The 21,414-nt window shown below is 43.1% G+C and overlaps 1 protein-coding gene across 1 annotated transcript in view; it reads left to right on the top strand.

The window, feature by feature from the left end:
* The first annotated feature begins 2,190 nt into the window (after nucleotides 1–2,190).
* SLC6A2 (solute carrier family 6 member 2) overlaps nucleotides 2,191–21,414 on the top strand; it is a 119,910-nt gene continuing 100,686 nt past the window's right edge. The window contains exon 1 of the mRNA XM_065416415.1: nucleotides 2,191–2,491. Within this exon, the coding sequence (XP_065272487.1) occupies nucleotides 2,191–2,491 (301 nt within the window). The remainder of the gene's footprint in view (nucleotides 2,492–21,414) is intronic.

Consider the following 21,414-nt stretch of genomic DNA (forward strand, 5'->3'; position numbering starts at 1 on the left):
TTTTTGGAGAATGTATGTCTAGAGGAGGAGATTGTTTCTACAGCAGCATGTGTGGATAGGTTCTAGCTCTGTGTGTGTGTGTGTGTGTGTGTGTGTGTGTGTGTGTGTGTGTGTGTGTGTGTGTGTGTGTGTGTGTGTGTGTGTGTGTGTGTGTTCCCAGGAATTTGTGTGTGGTATGTGCACCCGGGATGGAGCATTCACAGGGTGCGGGCTATGGAGAGGTGTGTGGGGCTAGGCTGTACTGGCATGGAGTGAGTATGCCCCGTCTGTCTAGCTAGTGTGTGTGCGTAGAGGGCAGTGTGAGTGTATGTAGGCTCTATAAGGCTAGTTCTGTAGTGTGTGTGTGTGTGTGTGTGCAGATGATGGAGTCTTTCCAGAGGGCGCCTGTGCAGTAAGGTACTGCATGGGGCAGTGTGTATATCGGAAGCATGAGCAATATGTCTGGGGGGTTGTGCCAGGAGGGGGGAAGGAGTTGTGTGTGTGTGATTTGTTCAGCCAGGCTGAAGGCAGGAAATACGAATATCTGGGTGCCAGGTGTCCTCAGTGTACTCTAACTCTGGAGAGTTTCGGCAAGCGTTGAGATGCTATGCCTAGATCGGGGGTAGGAGCCAAGGCACAGCTGAGGATCATGAAGGCTGCCAGTTGCATGGTCTGGGATGAGGGATTTCCATTCCCAAACATTACCCCTCTCCTAACTGGGCTCCTTTCTCACCCTCTAAACTCAAGGAGGCGCCTGAAACTCCTCGTCAGGTCACGCTGGCATTGCCACAGTGCGGATGGCACTGTGTATTATAAATCAGTTCTCAATGCAGGAGGAGGCCCCCCCTCACCAAGGCTAGAATGGTACTGGGGGAGGCATGTATGAGGCCTGTGACCTGACCTGAAGTTATGCAGGGGCAGGGACAGTGGCTGCTTAGTGGTATCACTGGGGAAAAGGCAAAAAAGTTGGACCCTGCCAGTATTTGGCCGCTACTCCCAAATTCCACTGCCTAAAGGGAGAACAAGTCTAGTCGCTGCTATGGGGGTGGGGAAGGGATCATACACACCCCCAGATCCTGATGCAACAGATCAGCTCTGGAGAACCCGGTATCCCCCTGGATTCAGACAATTTTGGGCCCCAGTCCCTCTAATTCTGTCCCCTAATTCTACTGGTCTTACAGGGCTTACTGTTGCAGCAGGGCTGCAAATACCTTGATCCAGGGGCGCTGGGACACTTTGGTTCAATGGCTCTCAGCCCTCCCTCTAGACAAACTGGAAACCCCGTGTCATGGAAACCACTTCAAGCCCGGGGGTGCTGTAGCTCCAGCACCTGTGACCCGATCTGGCACCTGGATAACCCCACCAGATCCAGACAGTCCCTGGGCCCGCACATTCTGCTGGCGAAACAGGGAACAAGTCAAACTACCCCTGCTTCGGGGAGGGGGGGTCCAGCTGCCAATGCACCGCGGTGCCACAGCGCTACCACCCTCCAGCTCTGCCCCCCCTCCTCCCCCATTGCCCTGCTCAACTACTCAGCGCTGCCAGACCAGGGGAAACTGCCTCTGTGGCGAGCTCAGGCAGCCGAAAGTTGGCCGGGTAGCGGCCCCAGCTGGGCGCGCTGGCAGCGGGCGAGGCGTGGGGGCGGCCGGGGCTGTGCCGGCGGGGAGGAGACGCAGCGCTGCCTGCCCCTGTGCGGGGCCAGGCTCTGCCCCGGCGGTAGGACCAGGAGCCGGGAGCGGGGGGGTGGGTTTGTGGCGCGGGCGTACGGAGGTTTGACATTTTCAGGTGCAAGGGGAGTGGCTGGGGCTGTTCCCTATTTAGCCAGCGGGACGTGGGGAGCGGGGCAGGGAGCCGGCAGCGGCCAGCGGTTCCCCAGTCCCTGTAGCGCCCCTGCCAGGGACCCCTGGGCGGTGGGTGGCCCGGGCACTGGGCACTTGTCCCGCGCCTCACCTAGGCAGGGGGTGCGGCCGCAGCGGGGCTCGGGGAGCCGGTGCTCCTGGGGGGAAGCTGGCTCGGAGTTTGTGACTCTGTCCCGTGCAGCCGCGCGGGATCCCGGCTCATGTGCAGCCTTATTACGGCTTCTCCAGCACCGCCGGGCCGGTGCGCACAGAGTCGCCTCCAGTGGGAAGTGCACTTCCGTTATCTCCTTCTCCCCCACCCCCCTCCGCCGCTCCCCCTCCTGAGCTCTCTTTCTGGGTGTTCAAGGCGAGGATGAACAAACCGATCCAGCCCGAGCGCAGAGTGTCGGCGGTGGCTCCCGTGCAGGACTGCTCCGGCCAGCCGCCGCCGAAGAAGGATGTGGAGCTGCTTCTGGTGAAGGAGCAGAATGGGGTCCAATACACCAGCAGCAGCCTCCTGCCGGCCGCCTCCAGCCTCCACTACACCGCCGAGGGGCAGCCGGAGAGGGAGACCTGGGGCAAGAAGATCGATTTCCTTCTCTCGGTCATTGGATTCGCTGTGGACCTGGCCAATGTCTGGAGATTTCCCTACCTCTGCTACAAAAATGGAGGGGGTAAGAGCACAATTTTACTGGGTCTTTCCCATCCCCAGGGCTAGAGCTTTTGCAGACCGTAGTGCTGTATTCACTTCCCAGAGTTTCCAGCTTTTTTTTTTGTATTGCAGACTGGCTGAAATCATAGCTGCGCCGGGTCTCTCTAGCCTCTCCGTAATGATCTGTAGTCAGTGTCACTGGTTAATAGCTATAGGGCACTAGGGCAGGGAGCACTCCCTCATCCACCCTAGAAACTCTCTTCCCTTCCTAGTAGTCTGCAGAACATGGTTCAGAGCTCCCTTGCAGTTTATTCCACTGAAATCGATCCGATAAGAATTACACACACACCCCTCTGAGTAAAAGTTTTGAACTGATGCTACTACTTTTGGCAGCCACTTTAGTCTTTTAGAGCTGGTTTTATGTCAGACTGCTTGTTTTGCAAAAGATCTGAGTGGAGTGTATGGGGAAAATACCTTTGAACAGTAAAAGAGCATCTGGAAAAGTTGTAGCTTGGCCAGTGAAAAGTTTCTGAGGGAGACACAGCTTTTGTTTTGGATGTGATTTCCACTAGCTAGTATGCAGTTTGACAGGTTTCAGAGTAGCAGCCGTGTTAGTCTGTATCCGCAAAAAGAACAGGAGTACTTGTGGCACCTTAGAGACTAACAAATTTATTAGAGCATAAGCTTTCGTGGGCTACAACCCACTTCTTCGGATGCATATAGAGTGAAACATATATTGAGGAGATATATATATACACACACATACAGAGAGCATGAACAGGTGGGAGTTGTCTTACCAACTCTGAGAGGCCAATTAAGTAAGAGAAAATTGGCCTCTCAGAGTTGGTAAGACAACTCCCACCTGTTCATGCTCTCTGTATGTGTGTGTATATATATCTCCTCAATATATGTTTCACTCTATATGCATCCGAAGAAGTGGGTTGTAGCCCACGAAAGCTTATGCTCTAATAAATTTGTTAGTCTCTAAGGTGCCACAAGTACTCCTGTTCTTTATGCAGTTTGAGGTTTTTTTGGTTTTGTTTTGTCTCCAATGGGCAGAAGACTTGTCAAAAAATGAAAACCCCTTCTGCACATCAAAAACAAGCCCAAAAGCCCCACCTTAATTATATTCAATTCAAATAATCTAGCACATCTATAGCAAGACCTTAAACACAATGAGGCCTCTTTCATCCCTGTGAAATTTAAGGTGCTGCTGGTGGTGATGCCCCCCCCCACACACACACACACTGTGCAATGGAGTAACACCATCTGCGGGTGCCTACAAATCACACATAGAACAGACCCCATCTACCAGATGGAAGACTGTTTGCCTGAACGTTCAATGCTCTGGGTAGAAGGCTGGCTGGATAGAAAGCATGTACTGTGAGACACAGCTATTTATGTCTCGGTGATGTGGTTGCTTGGTGATAAAGACTAACGGTTTCACATTCGTAGCATAAAGTCTTTCTTTCCTATGAGAAAATACATGGTGCGGGAAAATCCCACTCAACGTAGATAGCTGAAACTGAGTTGTACGGTAGGTCATTGCACCTTCACTGTCTCTTCCTTAAAACTTAAACTGATAGCAGTAAGGGCTGGTACTTAAAAACTTAGCCTGCTTTAATACCACCAAATATTTGGAGGAGTGGGGAGATCAGGTAAACCATACTCCTGCTACCCATACAGATGTGTGCCAGCTGTTCAGCAACTGAAAAAAATAACCCCCAAATATACTTTGATTCAATCCAAGATAGCTCAGACACTCCAAGATACTGTGGTGCCATGCACTGCCCCTTTGTAAGGAGACAGGTAGGTGACCCCTGAGATCTATTGCAGGTGTATCAACATCACTATCCATGCCATTCTACCTGTATGCACCATTTGGAGAGCTTCTGTTTACTTGACATTCAGTGAACAGATTGTATTTTATTTTCAGGGAGAGAGAGGCACAGTCCCCCTATTTCACTGTAGAGTAACAGAAAGAGGTAAAGTCTACAATGGTCAAACTCATTGCATTCCCCCCATGATTCTGAGTCACTTCTAGTCAGATTCTTCCCCTTTTCCTTAGTAGTCTGCTACTAGTTCAGGCACGGGAGACAGGATTCTGCATCTTCCTGTGTGTTCTGTGAGCTTTCTGTTAGCTGTTTATTGTAACTTCAGCCAGGGCAATGTAGACACAGCTAGCATGATTTTCTGGAAAAAAGTGTGAGATGGCAGCTGATATTTGCCTGGCTTTTTAGAGGATTCTTTCTACTGGACCGAAAACTCCCACATAACCCTCTGATTTAGCTTTTGGGTTATATAATTTTAAGAAGTCAACCTTGCTGTTGAACTCTCTGGAAATATACACGGATGACAGACAGAGCTAGTGTACTCTCCCATAGAGCACCCTGCAAGCTGCCACTCGGAAGCTTTCGCTCTTCCCACCAGCAGGAAAGTGAAATCAGGGTTATTGCTGAGAGGCCTCTGAATGTTAGGGGCACCCCCAGTGCTAATAGATTCTTCAGAAACTCAGAGCGGCTCTGCTCATTGGTTTGGAGACTGTAAACACTATTTTGTTGCCTCTGCTCCTCCACCTTCCTCCCTCACAGTCAGCCTTCCCTTTTCCCTTAACACATTCTTAGCAGGACAGCTCCTTCTGGCCCTTGAGGAGGTTTGTTTTTGTTGAGGAGGAAAGGATGGGTTGTCATTAATGCTCAGGAGTGTCAGCTTCTGAGAGGAGGGCAGTCACTTAGCCAGGGCTTTTCTTTAAGAGCTGTTCTCAGCATGGAAGATAACCAGGGAAGGGCTGCCTCAGAGCTTGGTTAAACTGCAGGGCATAATCACAACTAGATATTGAACATGGCTTGTCTGGATCTATGCCGATTGCTAAACCATGGTCAGCAGTGTGTCAGCTAATAGTGTTCAGACATGGCACCGTTTCCTAGTACAGATCAGGCCTGAGGAGTGGGAAACAGCACCACAGAGTGGGCTTGGCTACTACCTTCTATCTAGTCGCACATGACTACAATTATCTCTCTGGTATCTGAATGCTTTTCCATCATCCACCACCATGTTTGATATAGGCATTGGGCTTGCTTGGTGAGGAAGTAGAAGTCTTTGTCTCAGCGAGTTGGGCAGAGGAGATTAAGGGTGAGTGAACCTGCTTTAGGTAGTTTCAAGCCAGCTCAATACTTTGCCGGGGTGAAGTTTGGCTGCACATTTGGACATAGGAGGGTTCTGGTTCTACAGGTGTTTTTCCTGCAGCAGCAGAGGTGCTGAGGAGTGCAACTCAAGGCAGAGAAGAGGAATGCCTTCTGGGTTTCACTCCCTTCTCTCCATCCCTGAGAACCACAGGTGTTCTCAAAGGCTTGATTTGCAAATACAGCAGCGCCTGTGAAAGTTGCTATTGTAGCGCAAAACAATGGCAACACTGCTTTTCTCTCACTGCTGCAGAAGAGAACCCCACGAGCATTCAAGTGAGTTTTGCTGACTCAAAGTTAGTAAAGAGTTTGATCAGGGAGTATGTATATATATATATATATATAGGGTGACCAGATGTCCTGATTTTATAGGGACAGTCCCGATATTTGGGGTTTTGTCTTATATAGGTGTCTATTACCCCCCACCCCCCATCCTGATTTTTCACACTTGCTGTCTGGTCACCCTAAGAATAACTGCTGGCTTACACATCCATTCAGGAGATGTCACAGGCAGACAGACACACACAAAATGTGATTCGAAAAGCAACAAAAAAAGAAGTGATACAGTTATCAAAGTAGCTTTTGGTTTGGCTGCTCAGTTAGCCAGAGGTGCAGTATCCACTTGGATTCCTGGTGTTGGCAACGGCACCAATTGAATAGAATGTTCAGAGACTTTTTTAAAATAATTTAAAAAAAAAAATCATTCAGGGTTTCTGGTCTCCTTTTTGATGTTTGTAAGGGTCTTCTTAAAGGACCTGACTGTACAGGGGAAAGAGTGAAACTTTCTATACATAAAGTGTGCTGAGATCTACAAAGTAAACAAACAAAGAGCTAGGGCCGGTTATAGCACTTGTAGACAAATGTGATTAAGGCTGATGTTCCTATAGTCGAGGGAGTGGCCTGCAACAAGTTCTCTCAAATGCCAAGACAGAACTAACCACTCTGTTTTTCTTCTTACGGCTACATGTGATTTTTAGATTCAGAGTACTGTGATATATTGGTGAACAGAATTATATTCCCATTCCAAAATCTATAATCAATAAGGCAATATTAGGGGGCTTACTGCACACAGGAACATCCAAGCACACGAAAGATCCTTCCTGAAAGTGTTATGTGGAAGAAAATCCCCCTATTACAATGGGAAGGGGGGATGCTGTAGGAGTGCTGTCTGGGTTCCTGTGTTACTCTGAGTAGGTTAGACATTGTCAATGAAAACACTACACACTAGAGCCTTTCCAGGCTTGTAAAGATTAAGTTGTTCATGATGTCAAAGTGAGAGCACTTGTAGGAAGCAACATGCTTTTTACAGGAGGGAAGTCTGAATACTCACCAGACTCACCTCATTCAAAGCTGAATGTTACAAGGATGTGTATGTATATACATACCCACCTCTTATAAGCCAAATCCTTGAGTTCCGTTGTCAGGCAAACGCCAGGGGCGTTCCTGTGTAAGAATTGGAGATATGGCCCTTTGGGGCTAGAACCTAAAGTTCCAGACAAAGACAATTTCCATTAGCTTGAATGGGAATAGTGCACATGCAAGGAGTGCGGGGTCATACCATTGGTTGCTAGTTTGTCACAATGTGCAAGTTCATAAACTGCATCACTGGTGTTAGAAACTGATTTTTTTATTTTTATTTATTTTTATTTTTACCAGCTCCCAATAAAAAACAACAACAAAGAGTAAGAAGGACCCAGCTATTCATTTAAGATTCTAATATTCATTTAGAATATTAAATGAATAGCTAGAAACATCTGTGTTTTTGGCATATCTTGCTGAGTTACTCCAATGGGATTTCTGCACATAGAGATAGAATGTAACCCTGCCTGAGCAACTGTAGCTCTCAAAAATATCCTTCAACAATTCATTAAAAAGCAAAGCAAAATGAAAAAAAAAACTTTGAGATTTAAAAAGTTTGAGTGTTCATTTTTATTTTGCTTACCTGCAGTCACTGAGTTTGCTTATCTTGCAGGAGAAGACAGCATTCAATGTCTGCCATAGTTACAGTTTGAAACAGGTCAAAGATTTATTTAAGAGGAAACTTTCAGTTCAAATATACTGGTCCTGATCCGGCTCTCATTGATTTCACTGAGTGCAGGAGTAAGGCCACTGTATATTATTCTAAGCTAATTTATTCTGTGACAGCGAAAATTACATACAGATACTGCAGCTTCTGGGAGACAGACAAAATTATACTCTAGAGCTGGGAGGTCCTTAAATGTTTCCAAACTGGTTTGGACTATCAGCAGTTATTGTAAATTATTTGTACTGGACTAGCCTTCACAACACAAAAGAAAACTATAGCTTTCAGTAGGTAAAGTGTGAAATGCCTTGCTATCAAGTATGCCACTTTTCACTGATTTCCCTACGCGCATAAATTCTTGAGCCTTATTAGAATCAATTTCTCTTATAAACCTCTGGCAAGAAGTTTTTTTAACGCAGTTCCTGGCTTTACTTCTGTATCTAGGGTCTGATCACTCTTCCTTAATCAGGCAATATCACCGTACTTAAGTCAAGTCTGATGCCTGACCTCTTATACATTTCTCATGAGCCTGCATTCAGTGGGATGTTTTCCGAGTGAGGATTGCCAGATAGAGCCCCAAAGAGTTTTCAAGCACATCTAGTAGCTTTAGAATTAGATTCTCAGAAACTTGGAATAGGATTTATATTGGTAGTTTAGAATGTATCTAATATCCCAAACTGATGCCAAATGAAGTTGAGCAACTACATGCTGAGTAATGCCTGGTATGATTAATTGGTGTACTCCTTGTGGGTGCGTGTAAGGCAATACTTTGCATTAATTAACAGAGCAATTACAACATATTCTTTTAATATTCATTTTTAAACGTTTTCCTGTAGTTTGTAAACAAAATGAAATGTGACCTACCATCTAGAATATTTTGAATTCAGTTTCTAAGAGAAAAGACTTGTTACACTATCATGCACTTTCTTTGTGATCCAAACTATTTGGTAAGATTGATCATGTTCAAACTTTTCATTAGGAAGCATGAAATTGTCAGATTAGTCACCAGATCCTTATTATACCATAAGACTCAAATTAAGCTTTTCATACATTCACAAAAAAGTCACAGATACCCAAGGAACTGTTAAAATATGTATCATAATAGATATATTTTAATCTCCTCAGAGACACTTTTCCTCCTCCGTGTTTTAGACTGATTGATTTCCAGGACTGTACCTAGTTATATTTGGTTCAAAGCACAATTCACCAACAATCAATACATTTTAGCAGAGAAATGCAGCACACCATTAAAAACCTGATTATCCTACTTTTTGTGTCACATGACAGTAACCTATGGAGTATTGTCTTCTGTATTATATAATCAACATCTGAAGTAATTTCAGTCAATTTCACTGAAAGCTCTACCCTGGAGTGGGCCTCATTGAGCAATAAAAAGTTTGGATTCAAATGTAGTGGTTAAGTTTGGTTTCCTAATACAGAGTATCCAAGTTTTATTAGCGAAGCTGTGTCAAGCCAGTGAACTCCCATAGATCCTTCAAAATGTTATGCCTGGCCCTCTCAGCTGCTATGCTTATGAACACATTGCAAACAGAATACTGGTCATATGCGTCTCACAATCTCCCTGCTGCTTCTCCTCCACTTGACCATCAGCCTTGCTACCTCACCAGAATGGTGCCCCAGAATTCCAGTGGCCCAGGCCCAGGCCTCGTGGGGTTATAGGTGAATGTAGCCCTGCTTACTTGGCTTACATCAGATACTTAATAGATGTTGCCAGTATCTAAGAAGGAATAACTAATTCTTCCAGTCTCAAGAGATCAAATCCCTACCTATTCTAAATTGAGTTTCTGACTTTTGAGTTCAGGGCACTATGAAATCTCATATAAATGACAAGATGCTAATAATACAGTATTACTGATCCCAAATGTTCAAAAATCATGAGTCAGGCTAATAAAAAAAATCACGAGATTGGCTTTAAAATCATGAGATTATGTAAAAGTAATAGATTTGGTGTTCTTTTTATTTGCCTTCTGCTTTTTGAGTCTTTAGGGTGTACGGGGGTCACATTTTGAAGCTTTCTCCAGTCATGAGGACTAGAAGTTTACTTTTTCCTTTAAGAATGAAGGCTGAAATCATCACGCATCCACTTGACTCCTGAAGCTGGGGCTTTAAGGAAAACAATAATTATCATGAGACTCGTGACAAATTCATGAGAGTTGACAACACTAGTAATACAAACTTCCAGCTAAATCGTCTCTGAATTGAAAACTTGCATCTCCCTGAACAGCTTCCAACGGGCTGTAGTTTGATGTTCAACAGCAGGTTATTGGTAGTGAAATGTTTTAGGGCTGTATCCTATTCAGAATTATCCTGTGAGAGTGAGTAAGGCAGACCAGATTTGCCACTAATTAATCCTTTTTGTGATCTGTTCGGAGAGATGCCCCAATCCACACTCCCACAGAAAGAAAATAGTGGTTTTCTAGGAACTACAGTAGGTGCTTAACACCTTTCGTTAATGCAGTGCTTGCCACATAATAAACAAGGTTAGTGTTACTGTTGGCAGATTAATCAGTTGTGCTGACAGAATGCAGATGTCCCTTTCTAACAGTGCTGAACGGGACTGAAGGAACAGATCATGCACAATTAAGGATTAGAAATCCATTGATACAATTTCAGTAGCATCTACCGCAAAGATGGGCAAAACAGCACCACATCACAATTAAAGGTGGGTGTCGTTTGAAAGGTTTGGTTCATGTTTTCATTTTCATCCCCTTGTGCTTCTGCTGGTTTGGTGTGGAAACGGAAGTGCTGAAGTATCACCAGAAAGCCTGTTCTCATCATATTTCTAGCTTATCTGAAGAGGGAAGTTCTAAAAGTCACATTAGAAAGCGTTCTCTTGTAAATATAGCAGCCTAGTGAAGCAGATCCAGGAGTTCAGTGTAGTTTGGTTAAGAATCCTAATTTTTGGATACTTATCCAAGCTGAAATGCCAGACCCATTCTCTCACTGATCTCTGTTTAAACTCTTATTGAATTCAGTGGGAACTATAGAGGCAATGGAAAGCAGAAAAGACCCTTAATGAGAATAACCAACAGACGCTTTTCACTGCACCTTCTGAAACATTTGTAAGAGACAGCTGAGGGAGAGAATTCATGCTGCTCTGCCCATAGTACTAGCCTGGTCTACACATAGTTTTTGACCAGTTTAATTATTTCAGTAAAAAATAAGTCACACCCCTAAGAGAAATAGTTATATCAATACAATGTGTAGTGTGGATGAAGCTATATCAGTATAAAGATGGTTATAGCATTATAGAGTATTCTGCTTTCCATACAGTTTATCTATCTTTATATAAAGCACCTTTGTACTGATATAATTGTTGGAACCCCACACGGATGCAAAATTTGTGTCCGCATCCGATCTGCAAAAATGATCCGCAGATTTGCAGGGTTTTAGGTATAAAATTTGGATCCGTATCCATCTGCGATCCGCAGAAATGGTCCACGGATGTGGATAGCTGCAGATATAAAGTGGATATCTGGATCTGCAGGGCTCTAATAAATTGTGTACACACAAAGGGGCGGGGGAGGGGAGGCTTGAGAGGGTTGTACTATTTTAACTTGTGTTTAAATAAGCCCTGATAGAAACTATGATTAAAATCAGTCTGTCATATACTGGTCCACTTGCTGCAAATTTTAATGCAGGCAAAAGTTTCAGAGCATTGCAAGTAGTTTTAAGAAGCATCACCTTTAAATGAACAGATTTAAAATAGAACATGTCTTCATCCACTGCTTGGTTGAGAGTGCATTAATGGCTATCACTAACTAGTGCCTTTGCCCCAATTCACTCTCTGATTAAAATGAGTAAAGAATCTTTAGGAATCTAGGGCAAAAGTATGGAATTCCTTTATTGGTTTCTCTCATAAACACCATAGCATTAACATAGATATAGTTATTATGGACCTATTTTCTTTCAAAAGCATGGGGGGAAATGGTTTGTAACATGCACATTTATGCACGTTCCTATATTTTGAGAGGCATCGGAGTCATTGTAAAATATTGCACTGCAGGAGACAGGGTCTGACGAAAGACATTTTTCAATAACCGTTTTGCATGAGTACCTTCTTGGACATAGCACAAGTCCAGATCTGTTGACTAGTTCATCCTCATTCCTAGTATTTCCCATCTTCTACACAGCATTCGTAGCATTCACACGGCATATACAAAAACATGACATGAGATTTTCCAGGGAATCATGCATTGAAAACAAAAAGTCAAACCTTGTTTCTGTTACTTTGCAACTAATACCAACCCTGTCACTGGAACACTGAGTGACAGTGAGCAATGTTAGTAGAAAGTTACCCAGGAGAAGATGGAGCAGATCTTGATCACCCTAGATGCCCCACTCAAATCAATGAAGCTGCTTGGGTGAGCAGGAACAGCAGAATTTGTTCCGATTTAAAGAATCAGTCCGACCTTATTCTGGCAAAAGTCTCTATTTATTCACATTGAAGAGATGCAAATACAGTGATTTTTAATCCAAGATTTTATGATTTTCTAAAAGAGCAAGCCTAATCCAGTTAAAAAGCTGAGACTCTTCCCTTCCCAGTGCTACAAAGTCTCAAATTTCTAGCCAAGGTGGGTCACTGGAGCTTTAATCCGTCATGAGTCTCGTATTTAATCTTGTTGGTCCTGCATCTCAGAACTACATTTCTTTTGGGGTGGGTTTTGAGTGGGGACTTCCACATCTGGAAATGAAAGGGGAAACCTTTCTCTGACAGGGTATTTAGTCCCTGGTCAGGGGGGAAATAATCTGACTGAAATGCCTTTGACCTGAGCACTGATTGAGGAAAGACTCCAGCAGTGGACCCTAAGGTTGTAGTAGTGATTGCATCCTCCAGCTTCCCCTCCACATGGGGTCTGTGGTCACAGGATCCACACAGGCCACATATCTGTTATCTGTGCCCCCACATCTTGCCTACCCACAACATCACCTTCACCCAACCCCCATGATGTGCAAGAAGCTCTCAAGTCCTCCCTTTTCTCTCTCTCCTCCCTGCATCAGAAATGTGGTGGTTCCACTGAATCTTGGGTCTTCCATGACAGCTCAGGAAGGATTTCATCCCAAATGCCCAGTGCTTCTGCATTGTTCCCTAAGTTAGAATAGATGTTCCACATTAAAGGCATCGTGCCAACATTTTCCAAGCTTGACTGCTTAAAAAAAAAAAAAAAAAATCCGGCACCTGAATCCTTATTTTAGGGACAAAATCTTATTTCTAGAGGTGCTGAACATTCACAGCTCCCACTGAAATCATTGGATAGACTATGATGATTGAGCTGCAATTGCTCAGCACCTTTAGGCTGCTTATGTGCCTGGATATAGGATTTGTCTGTCTAGCTTTAGCCTTTTGAAAGCAATGACCTTATTCCTTAAGCAGTAGCACCAGAACCACAAGAGAGAGCATTGCCTGCATTTTGGTATGTTATTCTTTTGTTATTTATTTATAGCTTATGTTGGGAAGGTCATAGATGAGAACTTATCAACTAATGTACTTTATCAGCACTATTCACTATTTTCTTTTCTTTTGTCCTTATCTTTCCCCGCCTATTTTGTAATTAAATATGCCTTGAAGCGTCTCTACCGAAGTATGACAGAGGTGACAGCACAATACTCTGAGATTTAGGGACTACAGTTCTGAAGCTGAACCTGTCTGCCAGAGGACTGTCTGTCTTACTCATTTTCATCCAAAAAGACATTTCAAAGTTTCCAATGGATGAAATTCCATGAAACAAAGTGACATAAAATTCAGAAGTCAGGTAGAAATGGACAGTTAATTATCTTTAGCCACCCCTTAAGCAGTTCTTTAGGATCAGAGCTCTCTGATTGTTGGGGGAGCGGTGAAGAACGCTGCCTTCATTGTTGACTTGCCTTTCACTAGAAGATGCTAATTTCCAGTCCTCCCAATCTTTGTCTAAATAGTCATGAACACAATCATTTGCTTGCAAAAATATAGACAATTGCTGATGCTGTTCTCTTGACGTGTATTAACTGGTTTGCTATTGTTTAGTTATCACTATTGTTTGAGTTCATACTCTACCTTTTAAGCATGTGTAAAATAGGAATCCATCACTATCAGACTATTATTAGACTTTATATATATATATATATATAAACTCCTTAGAACATGCTTGTCACATCAGCATAACAAAGAAACCTTGGAGCACAAGAGCCGCCTATTGGTTTGATTCTGCCCCACTGAAGTCAATGGGAGTTTAGATTTCAGTGCTAGAAGGATCAAGGTCTCACTCCCTTATACATTTATCAGTGCTTTGGGGGGTGGGGAAGCAGGTGGCAAGAATAGCCCTTGATTTCCAAACATTGAAATTAGGAGCAGGGTGATTAAAGAACCACATCTTACTACAGCATCCTTAGGTTGAGTAACAGTTTTGTGTGTCATTGATGTGCTGGGAGTAGAGGAGGTAGAAAACTACATAGGATTCATCTTCATGTGAGCCTGCAGAATTGTTTGAGCCCAACAGTGGGTCTTCTGGCCCATCAGTGGCATGGAAAAATGTACTCTAAGTTATCAATGAGCCTATGAAATAAGCTTTTATCCTGAGCTGATCAAACCTAAAGAAAAAAATGATCAAAGGTTTGCTTAGGACATTTTTAGAATGGGTCCAATGTGGTACTACTGAAGGGGAAAATGTCATTTTAAATGCAGGGGAAAAGGAAGAACTGGCATTTTTCTCTGATAGTCACACTGCTCTATAGAATATGAAACAGACCAAAACTTTTTTCAGACCACAAGGTGGAGCAATAAAACCTTATAAACGGATAATTAATGTAAAGTCAATGTACTGTATTTAAATAGCCAGATCATTAGGAGCTCATCAGACAACTGTATAATAATGAAAATGGTCTTTCACAACTGGCTCTTTTTCTTGGATCTTCTGATGCACTTCATATATTAGGACATTCTAGGACTGGCACCTTTCAATGACGCCTAATTGCACCAATGAGTTGGCTTTTGCAGTAATGGTGATGGGAACACTGTGCAAAAATGAACAGCATGTCGCTCAAATTAACCTGCCATTGGTCCATTTGAAACAAGGCTAACATAAAAGTGGAGGCATATCCCTTTATTGGAAGGAAGGAAAAGGGCAGAGATTATTTCTCAGAAGGGTTTAAATCTTAGAGGGCTACCTGTGCAACCTTACAGAACTGTTTTAAAAATGGACTGTGAACAATCCACATTTCCATATTACATTCACTACTGCAATCCTAGAACACAGAACCATATCCTGTATTTTTTACAATATTAAACCTTGCATCCCCCTCTCACCAGGTCTCAAAGTCTGATCCTACTTGTGCATGACAATCTTTCAAACAGCTGGGGATACAAGTGAAATGTTTGCTTTGATGAGAGATAACAGTTAAATAAGTTGGAGTAATTACAATATTAGAAATTTTCACACAAGGCTTATAGAAACGCAAGGATCATAAGTCACTAGCTGACTCAGAACTACATTTGTTACATGACTTTTCATCAGGACATGGGACTGCAACTATCCATGGATGTTCAAAGGAGATTGATCCTTATGCCCCACTGTTAAGAGATTAGTAATGAAATTACTTCAAATGCACATTTAAAGATTAATGACAAAATCAAGGAATTTCATGTGCTAAGGGATGCATTTGTGTCTTATCTAAAGAGAAAGATGTAAAAGGTACCCGTACATGAAATCACTAGGGAGGTTGTTGAGGAGAACGGGGCCTTCACCCAATACTACGCCCTGTAAATAATGAACAGAGTGTTAGATTTGTATAAATTGTGGTTCTCATTAAAGGCTCTATTTTTAAATTGACTCCATAAAGGTCATATTATGGCCTATGCACTCCTTTCCTGCACTGCACAGGGCTTTCTTATTACAGATCACAGCACCCCGGGAGAGCAGCCTCCATGGGGTTACTATTCACCTACCTAGGCAGATGGGTGGGGAGTGCAGGGCCGGCGCTTCCACTAGGCGACCCTTGGCAGGATTTGGGGGGGCGGCATTTTGCTGTCCTCGGCAGCAATTCAGCGGCGGGGGTCCTTCCGCACCGCATCTTCGGGGTGCTTCGACGGTGGGTCCTTCACTCGCTCCGGGACCCCCGCCGCCGAATGCTCTGAGGAGGAGCACGGCTGCCTAGGGTGGCAAAAACCCTGGCGCCGCTCCTGCGGGAGTGGATGGAGTTTTGACTCTGTCCCTGGTCTCCCACATGCCAGCCAGCACAGCAGAGCCAGTGCAGGGTGACATACCTTATGCAAAGTATTCAGGATTCTAAATGCTCACCATTTTATCCTGAGAATTATGATGCATTAGGGATTTTACCTAGGAATCCCAGCTCACAGAAACAAGTGATGTGGGAGACGCTCAGCTTTCATTCCAAAATACAAGAAACTTTCTAGCCCTCATGGTTGTAGAGGAAAGTCTGAAAATGTGAACCTAGTACACCCGAAAGGCTCAAAAGGCCAGAAGGTAAATAAAAAGAACGCAATTTTTTAAAAAAAATCTTGTGGTGTTAAGCCAAACTCATGATTTTCTGGGACCTGATTCATGCCTTTTTGAATGTTGGGAACACTGGGTATGTGGCTGGCGCAGATTACTTCTTCCCTGAAGCAAGTAGGGGAAGCCTGGGATCAGACTCTGAGTCATAATTTGGTCCCTCCTGATTTAGTTCTGGAGTCACAATTATGCATTACCTCTTACAAAAGGCTGGTGACAAAGACAATCTCTAACCCTAAATGAACAGATCTGGATATCTTAGAGTTCACTTAATTGTTTTCTACTTTTGCCCTACAGTAATGAGGTATAAAGAGACTAGAAGTAATAGCAATCAATGAAAGGTTTCCTTTTTCTTCTGCACAACACAGTCCAAACACTACCCAGGCAACACTGATTTACTGTAGAGTACTGTGCAGTCATAGCATAAAACTTGCCTTCTGTTTTCCATGTAAAACCTTAGTTTGGAAATACCTTGCTTTCAAATTTTATTGGGTCTTCATTTCATCTTAGCAGTGAATTATTATGGGCCCTGAGGTCATTTTCACATTCTTAGATGGAATTTCTAGCTAAGAGGCCCTGGACACAGTGGCAGTGACAGAGTGAGTATAGGCGAGAACTAGGCTTCTATGTTTGTTGCTAATGGACTAATAAGAAAATCTATTAAATAAAAACAACTGAAAAAAACCGTTGCTTCTAGCCTAGATAAAACCCTGTGTGCCTGCTTTCTCCCCTCACAGACAGAGTGGGCAGAGAAAGGATAACGTTTAGTGCCTAGCCATTCCAATGCACCAGCTAGAATGGTTGAGCCAATGCAGCGATTATTGTAACTTGCTGTGGTTTAGGCCAGAACCAAATTACTCCCCTTAATCCCTTTGGATGTGGGGAAGGGACAGTGGCAAGAGAACTGGGCAATAGGGTTTCAGTGATCCAGTCTTCCTGCAGCAACTATTGGGGTGTTGCAGTTTACAGAAGACTTTTTGCTGAGAACCATGCCGTAAGGTGCAATCTATCCCAAAGATTCTTAGCTCTTCAAGGCAGGGGCATCATCTTATAGGTGTGTTGCATCTAGCATGTTGCCAGTGCTACCCTATCATACATAATAAATGGGGCACCTTGAAGCTTTCCAATTGTGAGTGCTTTCAATAAAAAATAGCAATATTCTTGTGAAATTCTCTAGTTTCCCAAACAGCTCTACTTGGAGTGTGGTCAGATAAAGAATCCACAATCAGCTGGAAGCTACTCGGATTCAGTGATTTTTAAAATCATATAGTGGTCTGAGCTGATAGTGCCTGAAATCTTTTAAAATAAATGGGAGAACATTTTTGTCTTCTCCAAGGCAGTTTGGGCAACAGCAGATGTTACTATAATGGTAAATTTGGTGCCAGCATAATCCCTTATTTAAATCACTGCAGCCAGAGAGAGTTTACAAACAAATTAATTTAAAAATTGTACAAAGTCCTAGTTAGCCTCACTTTAGTAAGGTATTGATTATAATTAGCTAGGATACTTTTCTTTATTTAAATCCAATTGTACGAGGTATGTAACCTTACCTTTTATGGGTTCTTAGCTCTATAACACAAAAAATTACAATTAAACTGCAGACGTTTTTCAATATTGTTGGCAAAAAAATATGCACAATATTTGGTCTAGAGTGTGTTTCGTCAGTTGCCCATACTGGTATCAGCAAAAACACTGGTCCTGATGACTCTACTTATAATGACTGAGAGCAAAACAGCACCTTGATTTACTGGGATTCTTACAGGTAGGAAATTGTAACTATCATTCTCTACCGAGACAGAATATATTCCTTGGCTGATAGCAGAAATTTGCAGGATTCTGCTGTGCCAAGAGTGCAAGATAATATTTGCTGTACTAAGATATTACAAAATAGACCTCTAGTAAAACCTGGAAGGACAGGGGGTGTTTTGGTTTGGTCATTCAGTCCAAATATTGGACTTAAGATAGGATTAATCACTGAACAGTAGGACAAGTTTTAAGTGTACCTCATGATGTTTATACTTGCTCTAAAACTCTGCTAGAGAAGAATCATTTACCTCCCATTGGTTTATACATTAATCCTCTTGAAAGCTGCCTGGCACTTGTCTAGAGCTGATTTAAGATGTCTTGAGCACTTTGCTTCACTTTGGTACAGTTATGAATCACATGCTGCCTAAAAATGGGTACTACATGCTCCCCAGAGGGTGTTTGCATTTGGGGTAGTTTTTTGGTTTTGTCAAATAACTAAAGACAACCTGGGGGGAAAAAACAGTCTTTAAATGTGGCTGCCTCCATGTGAAGTTGCTCTGGGAAAAAGAAACTACATCACTCCTTTAAGCTTGCAGAATGGCACAGTATTAAAAATACAGTCTCTCAGCTGCATAGCTTTGCAGTGTATGCTAACGATTGTGAATCCGCTGAAGCAGATGCCCTAAGACAGAATCTGAGTGCCCTGCACAGGAGCATCAAGCTCATGTGCAAACAGGGCCCAACATTTTTATCAATCACGTAGAAGTATATCAAAACTTATTGCTGATATATTTTTGTGGCTGACACACAGATTGGCAGAGTAGTAAATAATGATTCAGAGAGAGCAGTAGTACAGAGCAACCTGGATCACTTGGGAAGCCAGGCCCATTCCAACAAAATGCCTTTTAAAATCCAAAATTTCACACCTAGGAACAAGGAGTGCAGACCATTTGGAACGCAGGGACTCTGAAAACGATGTAGGGATTGTAGTGGACAAGCAACAACTGTCCACTCCTGGTGCAATGCTGTGGGGAAAAGGGCTAATGTCCTTTGTTGTCTAAACAGAGGAGTTGTGAATAGGAGCAGGGAGGTGATTTTACCTCTGCATATAGTTTTGGGTTCAGTTCTGATCACATTTTTGAAAGGATGTTGAAAAATTTAAGCGTGTGCAGGAAAATAACCACAAAAATGATTGTTTAAAAAAAGGCCTTATAGTGACAGACTTAAATAGCTCAATTTGTTTAGCTTAGCAAAAGGAGGCAGAGGTGACTTGATTACAGTGTATCATGGGGAGAAAATACCAGGTACTGAAGGGCTCTTGATCTAGCAGAGAAAGGCATAAGAACCAATGGCTAGAAGCTGAAGCCAGACAAATTCAAATAAGATACATTTTTAACAGTAAGGGTGATTACCCATGGAATAAACTATCAAGGGAAGAGGCAGATTCTTCATCTCTTGATGTCTTCAAATCAAGACTGGATGCCTTACTGCACGAGAAGCTTTAGCCAAACAAGTTAAGGGGGCTCAATACGGGGGTAACTAAAATGTAATGGTCTGTGATACATAGGCTGTCATATGCTCCATCCTAGTGCCCTCCTGGATGCTAACTGTGTTCTGAAGGGCTGAGAAGGGGTGGAAACCCCCTAAAGCAGCTCCCAGAGCTGGCTGGATGCAAGCTGAACTACACAGGAGCCCCCTCAGGACCAGCTCTAGCTAACTCGGGCAGAATTCGCCCCGTAGGCATCCAGCAGTATCGTGGCTCTTCCCCACTCCCATAGCACCCTCGGGTTTGCCCTATGCATCTAGGAACCACGTTTAAGTTTGCATGTTCCAGCAGAAGCCATCCCAGAAAGGCAACATTGACACTCCATTCTGACCGAACAAGTGATGTTTAAAGCATCAGTTTAACCTTTCCCCACAAGAGAGCGACAATAGAGAGCAGAATCTCATTCCACTTGTACTACTTGTAATTTACCTGTCATGTTTATTTTTCATAGAGAACCAAAGGTGGGATTTTCAAAAGTATCCAACGCTGGTCTAACTTGACTCCCATTGACGTCAAGGGTTAAGCTCCTAGCTACCTCAATGAGAGCAGATAGTTTTTGAAAAACTCTCCTCCTTGACGTAATGGCAAATGTTTAGAACTATGTTGTAAAAAGAATACACTAGAACCACCGTGCTCTCTCTGCTGTGTATAGCATGATGCTTCGGTTTTCCAGAAATATCCGTGTAATATTCTGACCAAAAGTCACACTTATTAAAAAGCTAAAAACACTACTTAGGGCAGTCAAGCAGTATTGATTACTGCACTTCAGGCACCTCCTACCAAATTTTCAGATGCTTGCAGAGTCTTCCCCATGGCAACTGTGCAGCTCATAAAATGGCCCACGAGTCACAGCCACATCCTTTCTCATTATGCCCTCTGTGAAATTAGTACACAAGGCCCACTGAGTAAACAGAGCATTTCAATAGAGAAGAGGAAAGCTGACAGACTACAGTACAGTAGTTTAGTTTACTCAATCTTCTATAGCTTATGAAAAAGAATATTGAGCGGTGACTTGATTAGTGTAAAAGTACATTCATAGGGAGAGAATAGCAGGTACTAAAAGGCACTTAAATTTAGCAGGAAAAGGCATAAAAACTAAGAACCAAATGCTGGAAATTACAGCCAGACAAATTCAAAATAGAAATAAGGCACACACTTCTGACAGTGAGGGTGAGTAACCATTGGAACAAACTATCAAGGGACTTTGTGGATTTGCCATTGCTTGATGTCTTCTAGATGCCTTTCTGTAAGATATGCTTTAGCCAAACACAAGTTATTGGCCTCAGTGCATGTGTAACTGGGTGAAATTCTATGGTCTATGATATATAGGAGGCAGACTACATGATGTAATGGTCCCTTCGAGCCTATGAATGGTGAAAACATTCAGTCTCAATTACTCTGGATTGAGACAAACAAATAGAAATGAACAAATGGAGCCCCCCCCCGAGAGCAAATGAGAAAACTGTGACTAATATTCTGCATCTGAATGGAAACAAAATGGCAGCAAGCAGGGAACCCTCTGCATCTTGTGTTATGTACATAGCTTCCTATGGAACACCACAGAAAACAACTGCTCAGGCTATCATCTTTCCAGGGAAGCCTAGTATATGAGGGTCTGGTAATAGGCTTTTTAAAAACATATTTTGACTTCTAATGTTTGCACCTGGTTACATGGATCCATGGACTGGAAAACCAGCTCTTTTCTGTTCTAATCACCCACAAATGTTTCTTATTCACATGAGGAAAAAAAAAAAAAAAAAGCCTTGAATTTGTTGTCCTTGACGCAGATTTGCTAATGTACAGGTTGACAAGTTGTTTGCCTGCTGACTTTCCAAGATGATCCTGCAGTTTGTGTTTGGAGCCTCATTGACTTCATTCATGTACTGATGAACTTGTCTCTTAGAAACTTTGCTGTACCACGGGTGATTGCAAGGATATACA

The sequence above is a fragment of the Emys orbicularis genome, chromosome 14 (genome assembly GCF_028017835.1).
Source record: "Emys orbicularis isolate rEmyOrb1 chromosome 14, rEmyOrb1.hap1, whole genome shotgun sequence".
Taxonomy (NCBI): Eukaryota; Metazoa; Chordata; order Testudines; family Emydidae; genus Emys; species Emys orbicularis.